Source organism: Chroicocephalus ridibundus, chromosome 10 (assembly GCF_963924245.1).
Source record: "Chroicocephalus ridibundus chromosome 10, bChrRid1.1, whole genome shotgun sequence".
NCBI classification, from domain to species: Eukaryota; Metazoa; Chordata; class Aves; order Charadriiformes; family Laridae; genus Chroicocephalus; species Chroicocephalus ridibundus.
In genome coordinates, this window is record NC_086293.1 from 14,417,477 (window position 1) to 14,441,336 (window position 23,860).

At 43.6% G+C, this 23,860-nt stretch overlaps 1 protein-coding gene across 1 annotated transcript in view; it reads right to left on the minus strand.

The window, feature by feature from the left end:
• Positions 1 to 6,944: 6,944 nt before the first annotated feature.
• Positions 6,945 to 23,860, minus strand: part of LOC134521567 (D-threitol dehydrogenase-like) — a 28,197-nt gene continuing 11,281 nt past the window's right edge. Inside the window, exons 5-9 of the mRNA XM_063348147.1 lie at positions 23,552 to 23,754; positions 18,744 to 18,952; positions 18,144 to 18,216; positions 13,497 to 13,614; positions 6,945 to 7,251 (exon numbers count right to left, since the gene is read on the minus strand). Of these exons, the coding sequence (XP_063204217.1) occupies positions 7,056 to 7,251; positions 13,497 to 13,614; positions 18,144 to 18,216; positions 18,744 to 18,952; positions 23,552 to 23,754 (799 nt within the window). The 3' untranslated portion in view covers positions 6,945 to 7,055. The remainder of the gene's footprint in view (positions 7,252 to 13,496; positions 13,615 to 18,143; positions 18,217 to 18,743; positions 18,953 to 23,551; positions 23,755 to 23,860) is intronic.

Consider the following 23,860-nt stretch of genomic DNA (forward strand, 5'->3'; position numbering starts at 1 on the left):
CACTGATAAAAAGGCAGAGACATGGACCAGTTTTACACTTGAGGTGCATTTGTGGGGGCTTATTCAGTGCATAAATTGTCTGTCTAACCAACCTCTAAGGAAATACCTACATAAACATCCAGCCTGTGACTTCATTAAGATGCTCGCTGACTCTATGGGAAGTCCATAATCTCTATAGAAAGAATGCGATCAATATGTTATCGAGAAGATAAGTCAGTGTCAACGCTAATGTTTAAATATTCATCTACTTGTACCAACATCTTGTCTGTTACTGAAACAACAGGAATATTCAAAGATTAACTCTACATAAAAGACTGGGTAATTTTTTTTCTCCAATTCCTTGTTTTTCTCTCGTCAGTTCTACGAACAGTTGTTAAGTAGAACAGGTTGGCATTTTTTCATCAAAACGTTACTTATTTGAAAAATGGGTCTTGGAACAAACCAAGACTTTTGCAGAAAATTTTCATTTGGGGAAATTTTTCAGCTTGTTGTCAAGAAAAGTGAAAACTGAAAAGAACTCATTTTCCAGGATACACAATAGTTCTGAATATATAATCAAAAGAGCTAAAAGAACCAGACGGTATTTGTTTTAATCCAAAGAATTTGAAGGGAGAGAATATAAAAGGACTCATATTAACTGCAAGCACATTTATGAGGAGCTTCGGAAGAGAGAAGATTTGCTTCTTCGTTCAGGACCACTAGACTAACTCCAGAAAGTACCAGAGGAGAGAAGGAAGGAGGATGACTTCCTAAGCGTTTGCGACCCACTCGAGCCATTTCTGTCACTCAGGAGAGACTTCCCAACATTTCTGCAGTGAAAGAGCTGTTTAAGCTTAGAAATAAAGAAAAAACCTTTTGTAGAGGATTAAGGAGCATGTGAAATGCCTGGACGGAAAGATGCTGAAGTTCACTGAAGCTAGTGTTCTGCGTGGTGCTGCTTGGAGGCTCTAAATATAACCAACATTTCTGCCACCAGAGGCAACAGTCCCCTGCCAAAGGGGAGAAAACTGATCTCCCAGAGGATCGCACTGCCCTGAGGAATCCTGCTGAAGAGCATTAACATGGTTTCATGCAAGATGGTGAGTACATCTACCTGAGACCAGGAAAAAGCAACACATGGTAGTGAACCTAGTCCCACAACTAATTCATCTCCTACAGCGTAGGCACTGTGCAGCATATCACAAGTAAATCAACACTTCCAACGCCTTATTCACAGGTAAGCGTTGAAGTAAAGCCTGTTACCGTTTCTTAGGTGGGATTTGAGCATCAGAATTGGACGAGAGAAATGACAGTAAGAGAAACAACAGGAACAAACCACACTGTCATCAAGAGAAGTTTGTAATGGAATAGCATAGAATTTGCCATTTTGCTATTTACCAAAAGCCTTGTTTTAATCAGGGCTGTAATTAAAGCCCTTAATCATTCTGAACAGTTTCAAATGAATGGCTTCTCTCATGCGTTCACATATCATTTATGCAACAACTGTACACGTAAGGTAGTGTCAGTAGTCTGTCCGGACATAGGAAGTAGCCTATGGAAACATAAATCTATTTGTCAGTATTTTAATACGAATCTGAAAATGCTAGTTTACACATTTAAGAAGCTGTTACAAACTGTCAAGCAAAAAAATATGTATCTTGTGAATTAACGAGGCTTCCTAAAGACACAAACTGCGTCTGTACGCAGCATGCTACGCTGGCGAGAGGGGAGCAAATCGAGCATGGCAGAAAGCGCTTGCAGCTGCAGTGCGGGGTTGTGTCCCAAAGGACATCTTCCAGGGGAGGGTAAGTTGTCCCCACGCCCAAGCCAGCAAGAGCTGAATTAGTCCTCGTCGAGCCCCAGTTTGGGAAAGGACTTTAACAAAAGTGGGAATGGGATCTACAGCCTTCTTTTATGCCTGGATACATTTTCGGGACACCCCTGGATTCAAGAACATATTCACGTATTCAAATGGGAAGGGATTGAGGTGAGGGTTACTTGTACTCACCCATGAACAAAAATTTTCCTGCGTTTGCTACCGCTGATAAAGTCCTGGTACCAGAAGCTTCATGCATGGTGGTGGAGTCATTTGGGGTGCAAGTAAATGAAGGCTAAATCCAGGCCTTGGTATTGAGAGGTATTTCTGGGTAACCCACGTGTCATATGTCAACATACTCTGCTTGGTCCCTCTCCACTCTTCTCCATTTGCCTTGGTGCCATGGGGCGACGACAACAGCAGCACTGGCAGCAGAGCCGGGGAAAGAGGTCAGATAGGACAGGTTGGGAAGGGAGAGCTCTAGAGAGAGAAGGAAGAGGTACTGAATGGAGAAAAGACACTGAGTAGCTGAAAATCTAGCAGCAAACACTCACTGGGATTTGAGTTTTGAGGAATTTCAACCTGTTCTGGTGAGAAGGCATATGCTGTAAGTCTGCATCGGGGTTCTCCAAGGAAAAGCGTGGTTTTTTGCTTCCTTGCTTTAAAGAATTAAAACAGTGTGGAAATTAATATATAATCAGATTTATAATCACAGTGTAAAACACATATGGTATTAGGCAAGGCTGGGAAAGGTATCCAATTTTCAGTCCTCAGCTCCTTGTGCTTCCCCTCCCAACAACTGTTTAACTCTTGCTCTTGAAGATCATAAACCTCTTGTTCCCAGGTGCTGCCGCTCCCTTCTCTTCCTCCCTCAGCCGGCCAGAAAGGCAGCAAGAGCCTCCCAGAGCTTCTTGCTCCCTAAAGGAGTGGGAAAGGCAATCCCTTTCTACCTTACCAGCCAAAGGTGCAGGAATTTGCCACGAAACCTTTTGCCCTAAGGGAACTGCTGATTTCTTTAAGAAAATGTTCCAAAAATGGGTTTTGCTGAACTTCCAGCAAAACATCGGCGTGTTTCTGAGGAAGAACTGGTGTACTCACAATGCTATGGTGGACTCCCCAGGGAAGCCCTAGAGGAGGGATGGAAGTCCTCAGTAGGGCACATCAGAGCCTGGGCCTCCAAAAAAGTAGAAAGCTATGAGGACTTGTGTCCTCATGGCCCCCAGTAGGTCCAGTTTCCACCACAAGCAGCAGAGAGCACTGAGAGCCACATCCACAGTGCAGTTTCCTCTCCTGCTTCGCACTGGAAATCTGAATGGTCACCACTGCATTTGCTCTGGTTATGTGCTGAAGCAGATATGTAAACTGCACCTGTATGAAACACTTTATCGACCTGCTGCCCTTGGCTTTGCATACCCACATACCTGAGACACCCATCTCCCAGACGTCCCTCCAGCATAAGAAGCTGCAGGGCTGCAGCGTGGGGTGCAATCAGCAGGTATTCCAGTTCTTGGGTCACCAGATGTCACCTGCAGCATCTATCTCTTCAGAGATGTCATCTTAACACATTTCTTCCGTGGCGGCCAAGGATGGATGGATGGATGGATGGATGGATGCATGGATGAGCTAAAGGTATAAAATACCTCTTTTTCCTCCCAGAGGCCACAATAACATTCAGCCCCACTTCCATGTCAAGCTGAAGTCTGCATTTTAACATACACATCGAGGAGACTGTGTTAAAAAAAAATCTAATATTATGCTTTTGAATAGAGAATTTACCTAAGTAAATAATTATTTTTAAACCCAAGATTTAGGCAGCTTTAGTATTCCACATTATGCTAATGTTTGACAATTACTAAGTGTGGGTATCAGCCAGCATTTTTTTTTTAAGTTTAATTTAAAGCAATTTGACATGGAAAGGTTATTACTTTAGTTGCCAATAAAAGCTGTACTTTTAACATAAGTGTACACCAAGCCCTAGGGTATGTGACTATTATCTTTTCTGCAATTATGTGGTGTTCTACATAAATGTTTAAAAAAAAAAAAAAACTTAGAAATATCAAAAGTACTAACTTAGCTACAATATGAAAGTTGAATAGCAGAGCCGGGAAGCGCCGGCTCCCGCAGACACAACACAGGTTGAGGTTTCCTCCTAGAGGTACCGCCGGGAACGGCGCCTCCGCCCGGCACCGCCACCACCGCCACCCCACCGACCCCCCGGGGCTGCCCGAACAACCTCACGAAACACTGATGCTGCCATTTCGCAGCTTCACCCCCATTCCCCAGAAAAGTGCTTTTTTTCAAAAGGTTTCTTTTTTCTTTTCTTTTTTTCTTTCCTTTCCTTTCTTTTTTCTTTTCTTTTTTTCTTTTCTTTTCTTTTTTCTTTTCTTTTCTCTCCCCCCCCCCCCAAGTCTTCTGTGCTAAGACGGGGGGAAAAGGCTTTTCTTGCATCCCTCTTGAGCTTCTGCTTTTCCCTTATAAGGGGAAATCGTATCTTCCACTTAGGGCCGTAGGGCTGCGGCAGTGAGCGTCCCCCTCTGCACAAGGCGGGGAGGCCCCTGCCCGAGGAGCTGCCACCACGCAGCAAGACACAGATCCCAGTCCAAACGCGAAGTTTGGTCCCATCAGACAGAAGCACCACTCTGTCGTCAGCCCTGCATTTGAGTAGAAATCTGCCTCTTTTCCCCCAGGAAATTATAGGTGAGACCATGAAGAGGCACAATGCCTTTGCTGAGCCCCTGAAGGGATGAAGCCCTGGGTACGGTCTGTCCGTAAGAGGACACAGACCAGCTCTTACACACGTGGCATTTCCCTCCTCACAGCTGTTCTCCTCCAGGATTCATTTCTTTGGCCAAAGCGAGGATGCCACACAAGCCAGAAGTGCCGTGAGGGTGTTTGCCCGTCATCCCGGGGACTTGGCACCAAGTGCCGTATTCCCTTGGGCAGCTTAGTCTTGAGCCCCTCCTGTGTCACGGAGCGAGTCCCGATGAGAAGAGCCTTTTCCACCAGCCTCTCTGGGACAACAAGGGGCCGAGCCCGGCTCCGTGCAGACACACGGCAGCGTCTCCAAACAGGGTCCAAGCCCCACGTCAGCCCGTGCAGGTAAACTCACTCCTCTGCTCTTCAAAGGCAGAGCCTGGGGGCAACAGATCGGGCAAGACAAGCTCTTGTCCAAACACTGGAGGCTGCTTAGTTAAGAGATCATTTTGATTTTTTTTTTTAATTTTTTTTTTTTTTTACGTCTGGGTGGTTTTTTTTCCTGTCTGGATTTTGTTTTTAAAGTTAATTTGAAGCTTATGAAAGTCACAGCAAGAGCCTTGCTGGCTGAAAAAATCTTCTTCCCAAAAACAGCCGGCACCAAGGCGATGAACTTCAGCTTCCTGCAACGCCCCGCCAGCGCCTTTTGGTGCTGACCTGCAGCCGTCGCCAGGCAGGGAAAGGCAGGTCAGCCTGTTCAGCCCTTTGTCTTTCTTCTGAGAAAGCGAGAACATTGGTTACAGTCCCGGTGCCAGCTGCAGTTCGTGTTTCAAATTAGCTAAAGTTTGTTATTTTACGCTTTAGGTAGGAGCTGCAACAAAGCGTTCACCGGCAGTGCAAACGACAGTATACAAGCCCCTCTAGGATCCCTTGGAAGAGCTCCTGATGAGTTCACCAATGTTTGCACATTAACCTCTGGGTGAAAAGCCAGCCAGAGGGATGTGAGAACTCCACCGAGCCCTCCAGAGCATGACACAAAATGATGCAAGTGTGGGAGCTAGGAGAGAAAAGATTTTGTGAGCCCAGAAAAATAATAAAACATTTAAATCCTTAATTGTTTTTTCTTGAAGATTTATCCAAAATTGAGCTCTCCTTAAGCCTGTGAGTTTGCAGAGCATTGTCAATAAATTAGATCATGCACACAAGGCAGGGATTTCGAGCCAGAAAGCTCTAGCCCTGAGTCGCTTAACAGCAACACTCCCCAGAAAAACGACTGGAGATGAAACATGAGATATGTATTAATTATCAATGGTCTAATAGAAAATTTAATGAAGACAAGTATCTTCTTGCACTTTATCCACGATAACGATGATAGTACGTCAGCGAGATGCATACCTTACAATGTGGCGGTGAATGTCAAGTCTGAAGCCATTATAGCAATTCACCACAATAATGGCTAGCCAATGTATGGACTTGTAGCACTTAATCAAAGTAATGACATTCATCCACAATTATTTATGTTATGGTAACAAAGAGCTGCCAAACGCAAAACAAATGACATGAGGATTTGCAAGTGAATTCCTTCCCGTAAATTCTCCTTAGGTTATGCTTAAAGGCCCTCAGGATGGAAGTCTGTATAAATTCAGAGTGTTATCAAAACGGTGGTGTTATTGTGCCACGTTTTACTGCCTGTAAGCAACGAACCCAGCGCTATTGCCGAAATGAGCTCTTCAGCCAACAGGACTGGACTGATACCATTTGAGCTGGCCCTGATTTACGCCCAAGAGTTGTCTTTGGAATTTACAGGAGGGGGGGAAAAAAAAAAAAAATTGGAAGACGACCTTTGCTTACATCTGCCCGATCAAGGAAAACAAAGACCCAGTTGGAGCAACACTTATACATGTGTTTAACTTAAAGTATATGAGCAGTCCCCCCTTACCTCAATGGGCTTTGGATTAGAGCCATTATAATTACCAACGCGATTCTCTATTAAGTGCAGTACTTCTCATTCAGGGGCATTTCTGTGGGTGTTTGTATAAAAACACTGTCAAAAACTAAGAACACCAGTAAATATAAAATGGCAACATTCAGGTTCAAATGCAATGAACTAATTTATTTTTTTTAACACTACATCCAACTGTTTTTCACCACTCACAGATGTCACTGGAACAACTTGAATACAAAAAAAAAAAATATCGCCTAAGAACAATATACTACACAGACCAGCTAATATTGATTGCTTTAAAAATGCCCCCTGTTAAACTAAATAATAGCCAAGTCTCACTGCAGTAAATGTGCCTTTATATCATTAAATGCTAATTTAACAGAAATCTGAATGCATAGTGGAAAACATGAAAATGGTAAAAATGAAGGATTGCTGCTTTTTTGCCCCTCCCCCCCCCCTTTTTTTTTTTTGCATTATATGAGTCTCCAAAGCAACACCCGAAAGAAGAAAACAATCATTTTGTATTAACTGGCCACTTGGCCACACAGCCCAAAGCTAAACTCTGATACACACTTTCCAACATGACATGTGCTCCTGAGAGGGGAGGCTGGAGGACGCCCCTCACCACAGGCTCTGGCCGCCCTCGATGACCAGATTATGGCCCGTCATGTAATCTGAGGCTTCGGAGGCCAAGTAGACGACGGCAGCCTGCAGGTCGGTGGCCTGGGCCAGCCTGCCGGCAGGGATGTCCCCCAACCAGCGCTGCACCAGCGGCCGCAGGTCCTTGGAGTGGATGAGCGGCGTGTCGACGATGCCCCTGCAACGAGCACACCCACCAAAAGTTTAGGACAGGGTTTTCCCCAGGAGGAAAGGCGGCACTTTATAGGTGTTCAAGATGTTCATTAGGAAGGAAAATATGGAATAGCACAACGGAGACGCGCAAGTCAGACCTGCTCTGCTTCTGCTGAAAGTCATGACGCAAACTTCGGTAGTGATTCTTTCCTATTGCCTCCTGCTGCCGATGGGCAGGCTTACTGGTTTTCTTTGAGTACGCGCATACTATGCACACATACATAGCAGTAACACCTTACCTTTAAGTCATCTGTAATCACCAATTTAATTTTTTTTTTTTTTATAGAAAACAAGCACGGCATTGGAACCAAAAGCACCGGGTCTGCCACAGCTCTTGGGAACTCTCGTCTTACGGATTTCCTTTCCCATCGCTTCACCCCATAACGTCACGCAGCGTGTTTGTGCACAGCCCGGCAAACAGCCCGACTTTCCAGATGTCAAAAACTAGGGGAAAGAAACGGCAGCGCCCTGCTGGGCACCAGACCCTTTCCAGACAGAAAAGGGGAGGCAAAGAGGAACCCGGCACGTCCAGTGCAATTCCCCTTAAACCAAAACCCCGAGAAATCCCAGCGCATTTACCTGTCTCGCCTCTTTTACATTAATGAGCCACTACACCATTTATCAAAACTCTGCTAAGTTCATTTTCTTCAGGTGCCCTAAAAATGAGTGATGCTCCAGAAAGCACAATGCAGGGCGAACATTTGGCTGGCTTTTATGACTTTAACTGCGACTGATTTGTCATACTCCTCCTTAACAACATATTTGTATTTTGCGAAATGTATAATTTTTTCAGCCCCTGAACAAATATATTTACATAACTGTGTCTAACGAGAAATTACATTTAACTTCTCAGAAATGACAATAACTAAAACCTGAACTGCCAATTCCACTTCATTAGTGTGGTAGAAATGCATTCCAAATGTTAATAAAAATTCCAACATGCTGATAAATTAGCGCTTCTAAGGAGCATGTGACACCTTGGTTAACATATTCAACCTCAATTATATTTCTCTTCAGCACCCTGTTATCTGGAACCTTTGCTGGCAATCAGAGGTGCTGTTTTTCAGCGGCCAATTTTCTAGATAATGTAGCTTATCAACACTGTGGGTAAACTTGCCAATGAAATCAGGCTGCACTGAACCACACACACGCTAATTGCATCTCTTTTTTATGCATATTTACAGACTGTCACTTCAAAGAAATCAGTGGCCCATTGAGGCAGCCAGTTAGCTGGAAGAATTGCCTCTTGCAAATGAAAATTAGCAAACAAGCCAGTGATAAATATGAAATGAACAAAGTATAAAAATACCCGTTTTGTTCTGAAACTTCACCGGCATCCCAATTTATACTTCCAAGGAAATAATTTGTTGAGGCACACTGGATTCTGGGTACGAGATTTACCTTTTGTTTTAAACGAAGGCTGAAATCTGCTATTTACTCTGTTACCAAGTGGAACTAATTCAGACTTTCCCCCAAACATTTCTGTTTTCACTAATCGGGCAGGATTTAAATATCGGCTTTATTTTTTATTGTAATTGTCAATAAACACCAGAGCAGTTCAGAAACACGGAGCGACGCAGCTCGCTAAAGTTCTGGCAATGTAATAAAATCAAACACATTCCAGTATAGGACTGCAGACCGTTTACTTATTTCCCCCAAGCGCAGCCCCCCGCTCTCCCCCCTCACTCACCCAAACTCCTCGAGAACTGGTTTTCTTCAGAGAGAAAACGAGCTTTGAGAGAGACGTGAAATATGTTGGACTCCTTTCCCTTACGTGCCTCTCACCGTGCTCACAAAGCCATCAACATAATCATCCTGGCTTTACACTATCAAAGACCAGATCCATATGATTTTATAATTTTTTTTTAATTTACATATATTTTTTAACCCCAAGGGAATGCAGATCAGGGAATACAACACACGCTCCTCCAGCACAACAGATTTTGCTAAAAAGAGGACATTTTTCAATCTGTTCGGAAAAATGATCTTTGGTCTGATCACTGCAACCTGTGTATCACAGCGCGGTGCCTCTCGTTGGACCTTTCTCTAGGTTCACTTCAAGTGGCGAAAATTTAGATGTGTAACAAAACTTCATTACAAATTTTTGTTATAGAAATGCGAGAAAAATATAACGCAAAACTTAAAAGTTGCAAACACACATACTGATGGCACTATAAATATTAGGCATGTCATTGATACTACACATCTTCTGGGAAAGCTCTGGTGCCAAGTTGGGCAATTTAATGTTGTCGAACCCTTTTAGGCAGATTTTAGTTGGCTTCTAACCAGTTCCAGCAAAGACAACTGCCAATGCATTAATTCCCTACCTCATCTCGTATGCAGTGCTGAGCCTATCAGTACTTTCTGTTGCATGTCAATGTAATATCAAACTGCTGGTTCCTTAACGTTAGACATGAGCATCAATATTTCATTATTGATACACAGGACAATTTGAGACATTAGGAAAAAAAAAAAAAAAAACAATTGCCTAAAACATTTCCACTTCGAGAGACACATTAGGAAAAATATCACTTACCAGATACTTAACTGGAATTGTTACGTGCGCTCAATCCCCAAATGAGAGCAAAAAAAGATTCCATCTGTGTGTAACTTGATTTCTTTCAGATGAGTTATTAATTTGAATGAGTTAAGTACACTCCACTTAATCAGGAAGTGTTTAATCAAGAGATGCACTTAATTGGGACATCTCCCAAGGAATTAGATTTAAGTCCAAAGATACTTACCAGCAACGACTGCTGCTTAATGGGGATAGTAATGCTGCTTAATTGGGACGCCTTAGGTGATGCAGGGGTGCTCCTTCTCCTGCCAGCTCTGCCTCTCCTTCCCCCATCATGGGGTACACCCAAAACCAGTGGTGATCCCACCCTACCTGCTTTCTGACTGGGCTAAAAGCTGGTACAGCACCGTATGGTTCCTCCGTCCCAGGGGATCAAAGCAGGCACACAGGGGATGAAAGCGCTTTGCCCATCGCAGCCCAAACCCAAATCCCTGCAGCCCAGCAGTGGGGAACATGGTTCATCCCCTGGGACTGATGGACAAGGGGGGGTGGACTAGATGACCTTTAAAGGTTCCTTCCAATGCAACACATTCTGTAATTTTATGATTCTATGACTGCTGAATTGCACTGGGTCTCCGACACGCTGGCCTGGCTACGGCTGTGGGTTGAGCTGAAGATCAACTTCCAAAAGTCGATCATCATCATCAACTTTGCCCATCACAAAGGTCATCACATGATGGCATTTTGTGCCTTACCAATCAAGCAGCGAGACAAAATTAGCCCAAAAAAATGGACATTGATTCAATGCAATGGCTACAAAAATAAAGTGTTCCAACGCTGCACATGCCAAAAACCAGAGGCCCTCAAAAGTGCCCTGCTCCATCACACCCAACACACTCCACATGTGCAGGGATCAGGAAAGGGACTAAACCACACCATGGACAGCCAGGCATGGGCCACCAGTCACTCCCTGTTCACACCCAGGTCCCCTCTGCAGCCTGACCCTCACGTCCTTTCAAGAAGACTCCATCACCTTTTTAATTTTGCGTGGAATCAGCTGTACAACAGGCTACAAGGCAACTGCACTAGATGGTGGCAGAAGGGCCACCATCGAGTATTTCCATGATACACGGAGACGCTGGCTGCTGCGTGGAACAACAGGCAAAGTCAGCCAAAGCATCCAGGGAGTCTTGGCCACCTTCTCCCCATGGGCACGAGGCTTGCCTGGCCAGCAAGAGAAGCCTGAATCTTCAATTTTATAAATGCAATAAATTATCCTAAGGAGTCTGCCGTAACACTTTATGCATTGATAACTTTTATGCATTGCTCTGCAAAAGTTTTATTCACTCATTAAGAAATTAAGTTGATAAAAAGTGACCAGATAGGAAGAGGGAAAAAAGGCCAAAAGGTTTGCATGGTGAAATAATGTTTAAGGCCAGACTGGAGCGTTTGGAGCTTCAGACAGAGGTATGCTGAGAGGGCCTTAAAGCATTAATGCAACCATGAGTGGAAAGGGCAAAGGACTTAAAGATACACTTAAATATTTCACTGGGTACCAGTAGAGAGATTATCCTGGCTACCAACATGCCCTATATCTACCTTCATGCTCCTTGCACCCCTCAAAATCCCCTCCTGTTGTAAGACGGCCACATGCTAGGTTGGACATCCGCACTCCGAATGACTTGTGCCTATGGGGCATTTTTCAACCCTGCGAAGTGCTCTGACGGCATCGGCAGACGTGCTGCTGCATTGAGGGCACTGCCCAGTGTTGGGTACCAAGCTCAAGTGGTCTGAAGACGTCCCTGTGCCTCAGTGAGACACATCAAGAGGCAAAACAAGACTGGTGGGGTTCACGGTTCTAAGGGTAACTCCAAATCTGCACTGGAATGCAGGTTCACATGTCATATAGGCACAAGGGCAAACGTGAATATTCATTCATTGTCAAGTGTATGTAGCTTTTGGTTGTGGTGAGGATTATCTGAGGTGTATGAACTGAGGTAGGGTTCCTCTGAATGCCACCCAGAGCTCCCAGGGTGGCCCCGGCACGAGGGTCTCAGCCAAAGCTTTGAGCTGCCGGGGCCGGTCGGTCCGGGTCCCCGGCTGCGTTAGGGGGGACTGCTCTGTACAGAGCCGGGCACCTTAAAGACAGGAAAAGCATCTGTCCTCTGTGCGCACTTTATGGTTATTCCTCCTCAAAGAAACGCCCCCCTACCAGTTATAGGAGTTTGAGCTCAGAGACAGAGTTTAAGACAGGTAGGGATGATCGAAATACAACCCTATTTTGGCTTGAAAAGTAGAAAAAGAGAAGCATGACTGTTCACCATGCTCTGACAGCTGCTTCCAGAAACACAACTTCTTCAAATACGAGTGTATGTTTCCAACTTATACTAAACAATGAATTTTCAGCATTCAGTGGACACTTTTTTTAAATTTATGTAAACCCCCTAGAAATGGGTAATTCCTCATCTAAGAGCCTCCTTACCCACGATCGCTGTGAATGTGGCACTGCTATCCCACCTCTGTTGGTACAGATTACCCGGGTGTTTTCAGACACAATTCCTGCCAGGTCCTGCTGAGCTTCCCTAATTCCCTTCATCTTCCCTGGCTCCCGCGAGCCCGTGTAAATTCACTAGCACTAGTGGCGAGAACACCGTTGCAGAGCTGATAGCATTGGTATGGGAAAAATCCCATTACAAAGTACGATGCTGTGTAAAGAATCTGTGGATCACATAGAGCGATGGCTGGAGTCGCTGGTATAATTAGTAATATATAATCATAAGGAAGACAGCTAGCACAAGGAATTGGAGAGCAGACACAGTAAAAACAGAGGCACTTGCCATTGAGCTCTGTGATTTTTTTTTTTTAACTCCACTTTGTGGATTAAAATATGTAATTTGTTTTTCCTGACTTGATGTACATTATATCTTCATTATTACAATTTAACTCCCAGGTTAAAATCCTGCTCTTCTTACTTACTCTGATGGACTTTGATGGTCTAAGGAATTTGACCATTTCCAATTAACCCTATCCACTTGGGTTTCTGCTTAGCACTATCATACGCTGCTAATTGTTTAATAAAATGCCTGTGTTGGGTACGCGCGTGAGAAACGCGCGAGAGAAAAAGTGGTAAGAAAACTTTCCTTTGCGAATAAATACCATAAAATAAAACATACAGCTTTAAGTCTCTAAAAAGAAGGAAAATGCCATTTGCAATAAATATATATATATATATTTACGAAATTACACCTGGCCTCCTGTGATTGTCAGAGCTGAACAGTATCTCAATTACAGCAGTACAATGTGGCTTTTAAAGTGCCTATATATTTGTCTCAAGTAAAAAGGGGAAAGAAGTATTGTCTATTAAGTGTCAAAAGCCTTTTCTTTAACCGCAGAAGGCTTGGACAGACTAAGGAAATATTTCATCTGGAAGAGAAATGCTAAAAACTACCCTTCACGTTATTGGAAAACCTATTATCAAATGCTAAAACCTCTTCTTAAATCCCTGAGTATACACAGCAACAGAGCAGGCTTGGTTCTAAGTATTTAAACCTTTGTTAAGGAAAAGACAACATAAAAAGGGATGCAATCCACCTGCTAATTAGAAACTTTATTTGCCGAGATACTGTTCATTTCAGCTTTTTAGAACGTTTCATTCTCTTTGTACTTTCAAAACGAGACTACATTTTACTTACGGGGAAATGCAGTTGACTTTTACTCCTCTGTCAATCCACTCGGTTCCTAACGTCTGTGTTAATTTTACGACCCCGGCTTTCGAGGTGTTGTACGCCAACTGCTTCTGCGGGTGCGGGACTGGAAGGGATTCAGAAATAGAAAATTATTTATTCTCCATAAATTAGAGATAGTTTAGGCACGACATGGACAATTCCCTATATTGAAATGAACTATTTGCCATTTTCCCCGACAGAAGAATTTAGCCACCCACAACACAAAATTCTAAATCTGTATTTTGCCATCTGAAGTTTTTGCCCCAGCAGCTGGGCTACTGGAAAAAAATGGAGAAAAAAAAATGGAGAAATAAAGACATTTAAAAGGTCCATATTTGGGCAAAGTCAAAACCAATATATTAAACACACATATGCAATATTTGACTACACCCAAGAAAGATAAATATATACTAACATGCACATTCACCTATTATACATGTCTGTTTATAGACAAAATACTTGCACACTGTAATACCAAAAAAAATACAGTATAGCGTAATGATATATGATATAATATGATATAATGTATTATGATATAATATAAAGTTATAACATAATATAAGTACATAATAGATTTTATATAACATATTATATTATATATAGCTTCTTGGAACAAATTGTTCTCCTTTATTTTTGAATTATCCATAGTCTGAAGCAAACACATCACATTATCTAATCAGTGTTTGTGTGGATGTGAGCGCAGGTGCGTCCCAAAAATTCAGAACACCCACCACTTTCAAAATCTGAAGCTTTTGAAAATGTTTCAGAGATGTCACATGTCAGTCAGCGAGGGAAAATGATCGGCTTGCTAATTACCACGTTCAGGCTTGTTAGTGCTGTGTGCTCGGGTGGCTCTGCCCCTCCACCAGCTCTCGCACTTGCAGTATTCCCAGGAAAGCTACTTAAGGACAAATCCCCAGTGGGTGTAAAGTGCTTTAAACCCACGGGAGTCAAACCCGGTCGGTCCAGCTCTTGGGATTTACACCCATAAAGCATCTCTCCTCGGACTTTTCTGGCTGCCATCGTGACTTCATTAAACAAATCCAGCGCAGAGCACTGCTCCGTAATTAGCACCGTATCGGTACTGAGCATCACCGAGATGCTGACGCTGCCATGGAGGGAGAGTGGGGAAAATCAGCGCTGATATCAGTAATCACAAAGGCAGGCAATTGTAGCTGCAGGGTTAGGTGATGCTGAACCCTGGAAGAAAGTGAATCACTGCGTTTGTGTACGGTGCAGGAGCCAAACCCCACCACATCTTGATCAAAGCACAGAAGCAGCACTGGTAGATGGCATTAAATTGGTCTTAATTTGTGAAGTGAAGCTGGTGCATCAGTTCTACCAACCACAGTAGCCCAACATATCCACTATTGCTTTTATTGACTAAAAAGATTGGGTTTGAGTGTGTCAATTTAAAGGGTGAAAAGAAGACGACAACAAATTGAGTTATCCAAACTCTGAAAGAGCAAAAAGCCCCACTGCAAATTACTGAGCATGTATGTGAATAAAGACCTTTGCCTTCAACGTAGATGTTAGTGAATAGATTTAAAGCACACACATGATGGGCGCAACAATTAGTGTTTCTTTCTTTCTGCGTGTGTTGAAGATTTGCTCGGAATTTGGAAGCCTTTTTCTTGCTACAAAGAGCATTTCACACCATAGCCAGCATTTTTTCTGCACTTATTTTTCGTTCAACATGAAATAATTCGCGTTTCGACCGGCAGAACTGCTTTGTGCTCTGCATGTGCCTGTCATCCCCCCAGACGCAGTGTGCCGTGTGGGCTCTCGAAAAGATGCGGAACGTAATTTCTTGATTAATTGCCATGCATCAGCTCCAAGTTACAGACAACTTCGGTAGTTAACCTTGTAACCTCCCAAAAGCACTTCTTTGCTAAACTTTCCAAACATGTCTGTTTGTGATAAATCATTCGGCGTTTGCTCAGAGGAGAAGAGTTTTGGCACCGGCTCTGCACCTCTAGCACACGTGGGTGAGAACAGCAAGTTGCCGCGAGCTATTCGGAACCAGCTTTCTGCTTTGGGGTGGGTGCCGAGACAGGGTTTTCAAGAGTCCTTCTGTATAAATGCTTTTGCTTTCATCAGAGCATCTAAGGAAGGTAATTCAGAAGATGAGATTTCCGCCTCCTGAGACACTTGGCCCCTCTCAATGGGAAGAGCTCAAGAAGAAGCCAGCGGGTGCTGGGAAGCTCTGGCGCTGGGTGGGCTTTCTGCAGCTGAGCACCCCGCACCACCTCCTCTCCCCTTACCTCGGGTGGTCCCTTACAGACCAAAGAGCAAACCTGCAACCCTCCAAACTCATTCAAAACGGGGCCAGAGCTTGTGAACAAAGCTATGCCCCTAGCAGTGCCACCAAGAAAAATCTGAATTTGTAAGGCTTCTGGGAAGCAAGGATGCTCACTCCTGTTTCAGACAGAGAAGATGGGAGGAAAGCAGATAAAAATGCTGCCAACATCAGCTGCATTACATTTTAAACACCTGACACTATGCCTTTGCAACCTTGTTTGGTGCATAAGGCTTCTCGCCTGACCTTGAAGCAGGCATGTAATGTTAATGAGAGGTGCACGCAGATAGAGAAGACCAGACCACTTACCACTGAAGATATTCACTGTAAAAATTACAGATCTGAGTTACACCTGTGCAAATCGCGGAGCCGCAGCAGCCTCGGCTCCGCTGCTGAAGCATACGTCTGGAATAATTCCAGTGAAATACCAGAATCAAAATGCACATATGCAAAATGTATGCAGCTTATCTTCAATTAATTAAAACTGATTCTGAGCAGTGTAGCTGGAAAAATCACAAACAAAAACCTCCCTATCCTGCTAAGAGCCTCCTCATTTTCCTGTGTCTCCGAGGAAGGACTCAACCTACAAAAAAAAAAAAAATTAAAAAAAAATCCCCCAACTATTTCTAGAAACATTTCATACTATGCCAGTTGGCCAACATACTTAAATAACCAACCAACCAACATATTTATTTAACATTCAGCAGATGGACATGATATGAACATCGTGGTTTTCAGTCGTAGTTTTATAACTACTAGATTTTTTCAATGCCAAGATTCAAACAGGTTCAGAAGGTAAACGCATCTCTTCGTCTCTTGACTTCTGGCTTAGCATGCGTTCACTTTCAATGACATTTAAACGCATCTTGCAATGACCCTTCCAGGCTGCTCTCAGGGTTGCTTTCCAACATTTATTCCAGCTCCAGGACCGATACTGCCCTCAAATGTGATCTCCATGTGGGACTCGGTGGACTTGGCATGCTGGCCAAGGAGGTGCACCCCAAGTTGGGGCTGAGATGGATGCCCTGGTGGAATGGCATCACCTCCCGGCTCAACTAAGCTATGCCAGCTCTTGATGGAGAAGCTGGGAGCACAGAGAGCCCTTCTGGGCTGCATGAGCGCGGCCGGGAGCAGTGTGCCAAACCAGCAGACCCCCAGCTGGGGCCAGTTTCCAGCGCTTCATAACTTTCTCCAGGGTGGAATACCGCCCGGGAAATTTTGCTTTGCAACAACGATGCGGACGGTGACAGCCCAAGCCCAGACCAGAGCCCCGCAGAGCATGAAAGTTTCAGGCATTTGAAATCTAAAGCTCTACATTCTTTTCTAAACTCTTTTTCTTTGGGAGATTTTGTAACTCTACAAATCTGGGGCAGAGGGACGGTGCCTGTGTTTAAGCATAAGTAAAACAGCTGGTAAAGACACTTGAAAAAAAGATTAACAACAACATTATAAATGCATTTTTGAAGAAGCATTTAAAGTTACTGTGCAATAAACTGAGCAGAATGTCACAGAATGTCAAACTGGGCACAGTAAAAATAAATGTTATTCCCAAGGAAAATAAAAAGACTGCATATTTATGTAACATTCAGCAGATGGACATGATATTAATACAGGGGTTTTCAGTTGTACTTTTATAGCTACTAGATTTTCTTGCCTAACTTGGCAACCCAAGGCACCATTTGATTTTTGGATTTGGACAATACTGCAACAGATGTCCAGACCAATAAAATAAATTCCTAAAGGGCTATGCTTAATTTGTGTAATTGATCAATTTTTGTTACATGGGCCTCAGTTCACCAGCATGTAACTGCCTTCCAGATTAGCTCAGCAGTAGGGATTTCATTCCATATGTTACAATGGTTTATTGGCGCTTTTGACGATACTTGCTGATTCAGCAGCGGTGGTGGAGACACCTGTTGGCAACCATAATGAAATAAAACCTGGGCGTACCAGGGCAAAAACCAGCACAAAAGCTTTTGGGTGGCTTGTAACCATCACGGGGGCACAACTTCCCGCACTCAAACACGTTTGCCTGAAATGCCGGGGGAGCGCACCAGCACCTCTCCCGTGCCGTCAGCGCGTCGGAGTCAGAGAAGGTGACTCCGCCTCTTCTATAAAAAGTAATAAGTGCTCTAAAACATTGAGGACAGATAAATGTTGAAAAATGATATCAATAAAAATTTTGTAGTACATTTCCTCTAATACAAAATGTCAGTGATTTACTCCTTCCCAATACAGGTTTAATTGATTCAAATAGCATCGGTAGTAATTAAAATATGGATTCTGAAGCACAACTGTTAGCTCTCATCACTCACCTATTAAACTTGCCATAGATGCTGTGTTAATTATCTTCCCATATCCTTGATTCAGCATAATGCGGCCTGCAGCCTGTGACAGAAATTAAAGGAAAGACCAGTGACCCTTTTTGTGATTGTGCTAATAATGACATGATAATAAATTAGTCTTCACTTTTCAGAAGAGTTCATGTGCTAACACATTTTTTTTAAGCACTTGATATAAAAACTTGGTATAAAAATGGCTGATGCAGGAAAAATCCCATCGCCATTTCAGACCCTCTTCACTGTTGGCAATATTTTTTTCAAAATAATCACTAATGTTGGGAACGGCCCCCCAAAGCTTTCTGGTTTTCAGGATGTGTCAAATGACCACCATCAAAAAAACCTGGCCATTCTTAGAGGCCTGGGTTTGGGCAGCCAGTAAAGCCCAGCTGCTTTTGAAAATATTGACCAAAATCCGTAATTGATATAAAGCAAATCTCTCCTTAACTCCACCAAAGCTAGGACCAATTTTATTGTGATAATTAGTAATAAAGTGTTAGTAAATCTCAGTAAAGTAAGCGCTTAGGAAATTATTACCCATTTGCAAAACAAACCAGTACAGCGTTCCACACTTACTTGGCAGCACAAAAATAATCCTCGTAAATTAACATTAAAAGTTTTGTCCCATTCTTCTAGGGAAGTATCTTCGCTTGCGGAGTTCATATTGATTCCCGCGTTGTTGCACGCAATGTGAATGGTGCCCCAGCGAGCTACGATGGTATCCACGGCCCTTTGCACATCCTCGGGCTTGCTTACATCTGCTGCGAGGGCAACGCTTTTAATCCCTGCATTAAAATAAGGGGTGATGAACTCAGTACAGGAGTTCGTACAGAAGGGGAAAAAAAAATTCATTATTTATTAATTCATATATATGTATTTTACATATATGCCACCTTAAGTCGTTGATCCACAAATTGTAGCAAAATGTATTTGTTATTATAAAATTGTTATGAGAAAGTTGCTGACGGGTGCGAGGTTCGCTTGTTGGAGGCAAACATAAAACCGAGGTACGAGTGAAGTCTGCCAGTTCCAGCAGCCGAAGCTTTGAACACTGCACCATCTTCTGTCCAAACCCTCAACTGCAGCTTCTCCCTCCCCGGCCACTTCCACGCAGCATCACTCGAGGGTGGGTGGTATCAGCTCAGGGACAAGATAAAGCAAAGGACTCTTTCATTTGCTAAAAGGTAAATAGTTTTTATGCCAGTTCCCCCCCCCCCCCCCGCCCCAAAGATGCTGGCAGAAATCAAACCAATTTGTCCAAAAAGTGCTCTCTGAATCCAGACATCCAGACAGCTGGGAGCGTCAGGCAAAACCAAACCAGTTTCAGGTGGGAGCCATCTGGGCATACCTGCAGGTTCCCAGGTGTGGCAGTCACCGTGACGGGCCGTATTTATTGCAAACCATACAAACATTCAGAAATTAGAGATTTACTGGATTTGAAACATGTAAAAGTTTTGCTTTTTGTTTTTTCCTAGAAAAATCCGGGCATTGACTTTTGTACCAGTGCTGATCCATAAATAGCTTCATTTAATTTACTATCTAAATCAGCTTTAAACACCTTTATTATTAAACAAAATAAGCAGCCTACTGAGGCGCCTGATGCCAATGGGACGATGCCCATGCTGAAAGTCAAACAAGGCTACACCAGTTATGGCTGTGGTGAACTGGGTCTGGACTCACAAGGAGGGAGGCATCTGCTGGGGTTGGACCATAGATCAGCAGTCTGCAAGCAAACAGTCCACCAGCAGGATGTTATAGGTGATAAAGCAAGATTTTTTACTTCTATTTAAATGGAAAATTTACTCCCCATAAGTCCCTTTTTTAAAGCGCTCTAATAAAAAAAATAATATTAAAAGAAGCCTTAAACCTATCCTAAGAAAATAGCAGAAGAGTCTGCCAAAATGAAGCTTTGAGGTGGAGGCTTCCATGAAAGCAAGGCAAAGCAATAACCGCCCAGTGATGTGTGAAGAAAATAACAGGAAAGGGGCTTTTGGATGGAAAACTGATCTCCAGCGCCTCCATGAGCCTGACGGAGCACACACCCCAAGGCAATGCTGGTCTGGGGTGCTCCCCACGCCGGGCCGTGGGAGCTAATGTCCCCTCTGGCCTTTGGCTATGCCATGGTCCCTTGCATTCCCACGGCAGCGAAAAGGGCAGACCCAAAATGCAGCCGCCTACAAAAAATGAATGCCCGTTCTGCCACAAAACAAGACCTCTTATTTTATCGCAAGTTATATGCTAAATATGCTGAAAGAACAAGAATAGCCAGACAGCCCCCGTTGCTCCTCCTAATTGTTATCAAGACTTGTAACACGCAGGGAGCTGCTGCAATCTTTCTTATTCAATTTACAGACAAAATGGGTGCAAGCGTGTTACTAATGGTAACAGAATGAGGCTCTTCACCTGCCCTCCAACTCTCACCCCATTTATGGCTTCATCTTATACAGTAGTTCATAAAAACAAGACAAAAGGTGCCACGTGTGAGTGACTAGCGAAGAAGCAGCGAAGGCACACTCACTTCAAACCAGAGTCCCGCACTTGACCTTAATCAATTCAGCTGATATCCCTGCATTCAGAGAGGCAAAATAAAAACACTCTCTGTCTCTCTACCGTCAGACTCCCCCCAAAAAAAAGCATCTGTTAAAAATAAATAAATAAATAAATAAAATAAACCATGGAAAAATACGTTAAAATCAGTAGTCCTAACCAAAGGTATGAAACGCAAGTCGTGACTGCGCTGCTACATGCACGACAGTACCGATGCATCTCTACAGTCCTCTGTTTGGTTTTGTGGTGCTCGTGGAGGCAGTTTGACGATGAGAGGGGCAGGAGAGGAGCCCAGCCGCTCCGTGCTGGAGAGGCAGCCATGTGCCAAACCTGCCCGAGCTGCCCTCCTGCAGGGGACGTGGACACAGCCCCCCTGCCACGGGCTTCATCTCCCGTCGCTCAGTATAAACGGGAGTAATACATTGCAGATAGGCAAGAAGATCAGAAGTGACATTGTAGGGAAGGCATTTGCATAGTTTACAGTGAAAATGCACATTTTAAAAATCCCATCAGACTAATTCTTCCCTTAAGGTACAGGCAGTGATTCCCCCTGAAGACAGAGGGGTATGTAGTGGAAAGTAACCCTTAGGATTTTTTGGTTATGTTTCATCATTTTTGGTTCTTCTGTCAGGATCCATTAGCAACTGTTGAAAAAGGTATTCACGCAGGATCTAAAAACAAAGACCCCTGTAGCCAAGGGAGATACACCCGAGCTGTCTAACAAAGCTAAAACTGAGATCACAGGGGTTCTGATGTTTAAAACTCATCATGAAATGATGGCACCATCCCAAAAGACAGTAAAGGGCTCGTTAGTATAAGAAGTGGGTTTAAGAAAGCTAAGGAAAATGTTTTGAAAAAGTATCTGTATGGGAATGACTTGGGGCACTGCGTTTCCAACTTTGAGTTGGAGATCCACGACCAAAAGCGGGGGGGAGGGCGGGAATCACAGCTCCTTTGTGCTTATTATAGCAGGAAAAAGTATGTATTAATACTACAATTGCTTCAATTTACTCATGTGAATATTTTGAGAGTAAAGCTAGCTGAACCTTTTTGTCAAAATTTGTTCCCAACAGAGTATGTTACTTCTTTGAAGTCAAAGTGTTTCATGGAAACATATTGATTTCAACAAAAGTTTTCAAGGGAAAGCTTCTCAGGTCCAGGCTAGACTCTCTAGTTACCTCTGGAGAGAAAGAGATTGAAAACCTGACCTTTTCAGATCCTTTCCAAAAACGGGCATTTGGATATAATTCCCTTTCACAAAAGCATTACAAAGTTTGGGGCTTGTTCCAACAAGGAATGACAATAAATTCGAAACCTCAAAAACCGTCATGAGATGGAATAGACGTGCCCCGACCAGCTGCACTGGTCAAGTTGATAGAGAATATTTGACCTCAAAGGATAAAGATGTGTAGAGACTGTGAAGCGAGATTTTCTTTACCTTAGACTGCAATAATATTTGCTATGCCTCGTGACCTCTCCGACTGCATTTTGTAACACAACCCCCACCTCCTCCGGGACTTGCAGCCCACTGGTAAAGGAGGAGAGATATAGGGCAGCCACTGAAGGATGGATGATCAAACTCCTGCTGAAAATGCCCTGGAGAAAAGTTAAGTTAGTTTTCAAATAGGCTGTTGGCATCCAAAGTCTCATGGCTCTATCAAGTAGCCCATTTCTATCTGAATAGCTGTACTTGATATGCAGGATCTCACCGTGAAAAAATGTCCAAAAGGCAAGTTAACTTGTAGGGCACAGCTACTTTGTGCCAAGACCATATGGCTTCAGTGCATAAGAAAATGAAAAGCTTCAGGGAAGGAGGGACTGGATGACTCAAGAATCTGTAATAGGAGCTGGACATTTTCTATTCTGGGTCGTTATTCAGGATCAGACCAGCGGTCAAAGCTTTAACCAGTACACTGACACTCGGTGTGTAAGTGTCTCCTGCTTACTAGAGCTGGGATCGTACAGACCGGGGCTTCTTGTTTCAGATGTTCTCTGTGGAGAACTCAGGATGGTATCAAAACCAGAATCAAACCATTCCTTGCCCCTTCCCCGTTGAGACCGAGTGATAGAAATACACCTGCAGTGGCTGGTTTTGCTGGAGAATACGGTTTCCAATGGCTCAATCCCTTCCTGAAGTCAGAGTGGAAACAAATAAATACTGGTGACTTTATCCAAATGGGAATGTGAAAAATTCCTGGGTAAACTTCCATCTTTAGAGGCAATGAAGTACTGAACTTTGAAGAAGGCTCAGTTGTAATCTCACTAAAGAAATTATAAAATGAGTAACACTTCCTTTCTCTTCTCATTAAAATTATATTTCCAGTTTTCTTTTTCACCTTTACAATTGCAGTTTAGCACGACCCCAGGGGGAAATTCAATTTTATGTTACATTTTCTGTTTTTACTGCTAAAATAGAAGTGGCTTGTAGAGGATTTTACCTCTTATTTGGGATTTTAGTTATTATGTCTATTAGTATTTTGTTCCTATGTCTGAGCTTGCACGTTTGAAAGAACTACAGCTGAGGGTTTCAAAAATTACTTTGCTTCAGTTCGAGGGCAGAATGAGAGATTTAGGCTGAGAATACCTCAACCCTGTTTTGGTGTTTTGGCTCATGGTCCAGACATTAGGTGTGGAAGAGGTGCCAGGGAGGGAGTACGTGCTAACGAGTTCATAGACCATGTCTGTCATCCATCCTTAAATGAGGACTGAGGTGCCTTGGCTGATGCACGATCTACTCTGAGGGACAGCAGGTTGGGTTTGAACAAGGAAAGCAGCCTGTTACAGCACCCATCGCTGGTTCGTCTACAGCAGGGCCTGCAGGTCAGTCCCGTGCTTACCTTTGAGGCTGAGCTCGCACACCACCGCTTCCGCCTTTGCAAGGACCAGGTCCACAACGGCTACTTTAGCACCGGCTTCCCCCAACGCGTGAGCAAAGGCTCTCCCAATTCCCTGCCCTCCGCCTGTGACATAGGCCACCTTGCCATCCAAACGCAGTCGGTCGAGGATGCGGCACCTGTTATAACCCCAGAAGACGTCATCCCTCACCACTTCTTTCTGAAACAAAAACATATATACATTGCACAAGAAGGTGCAAAGCTCGGTAACGTGATAGCTATGAAGGAATCTGCCTGTGAGAATGAGGTGGG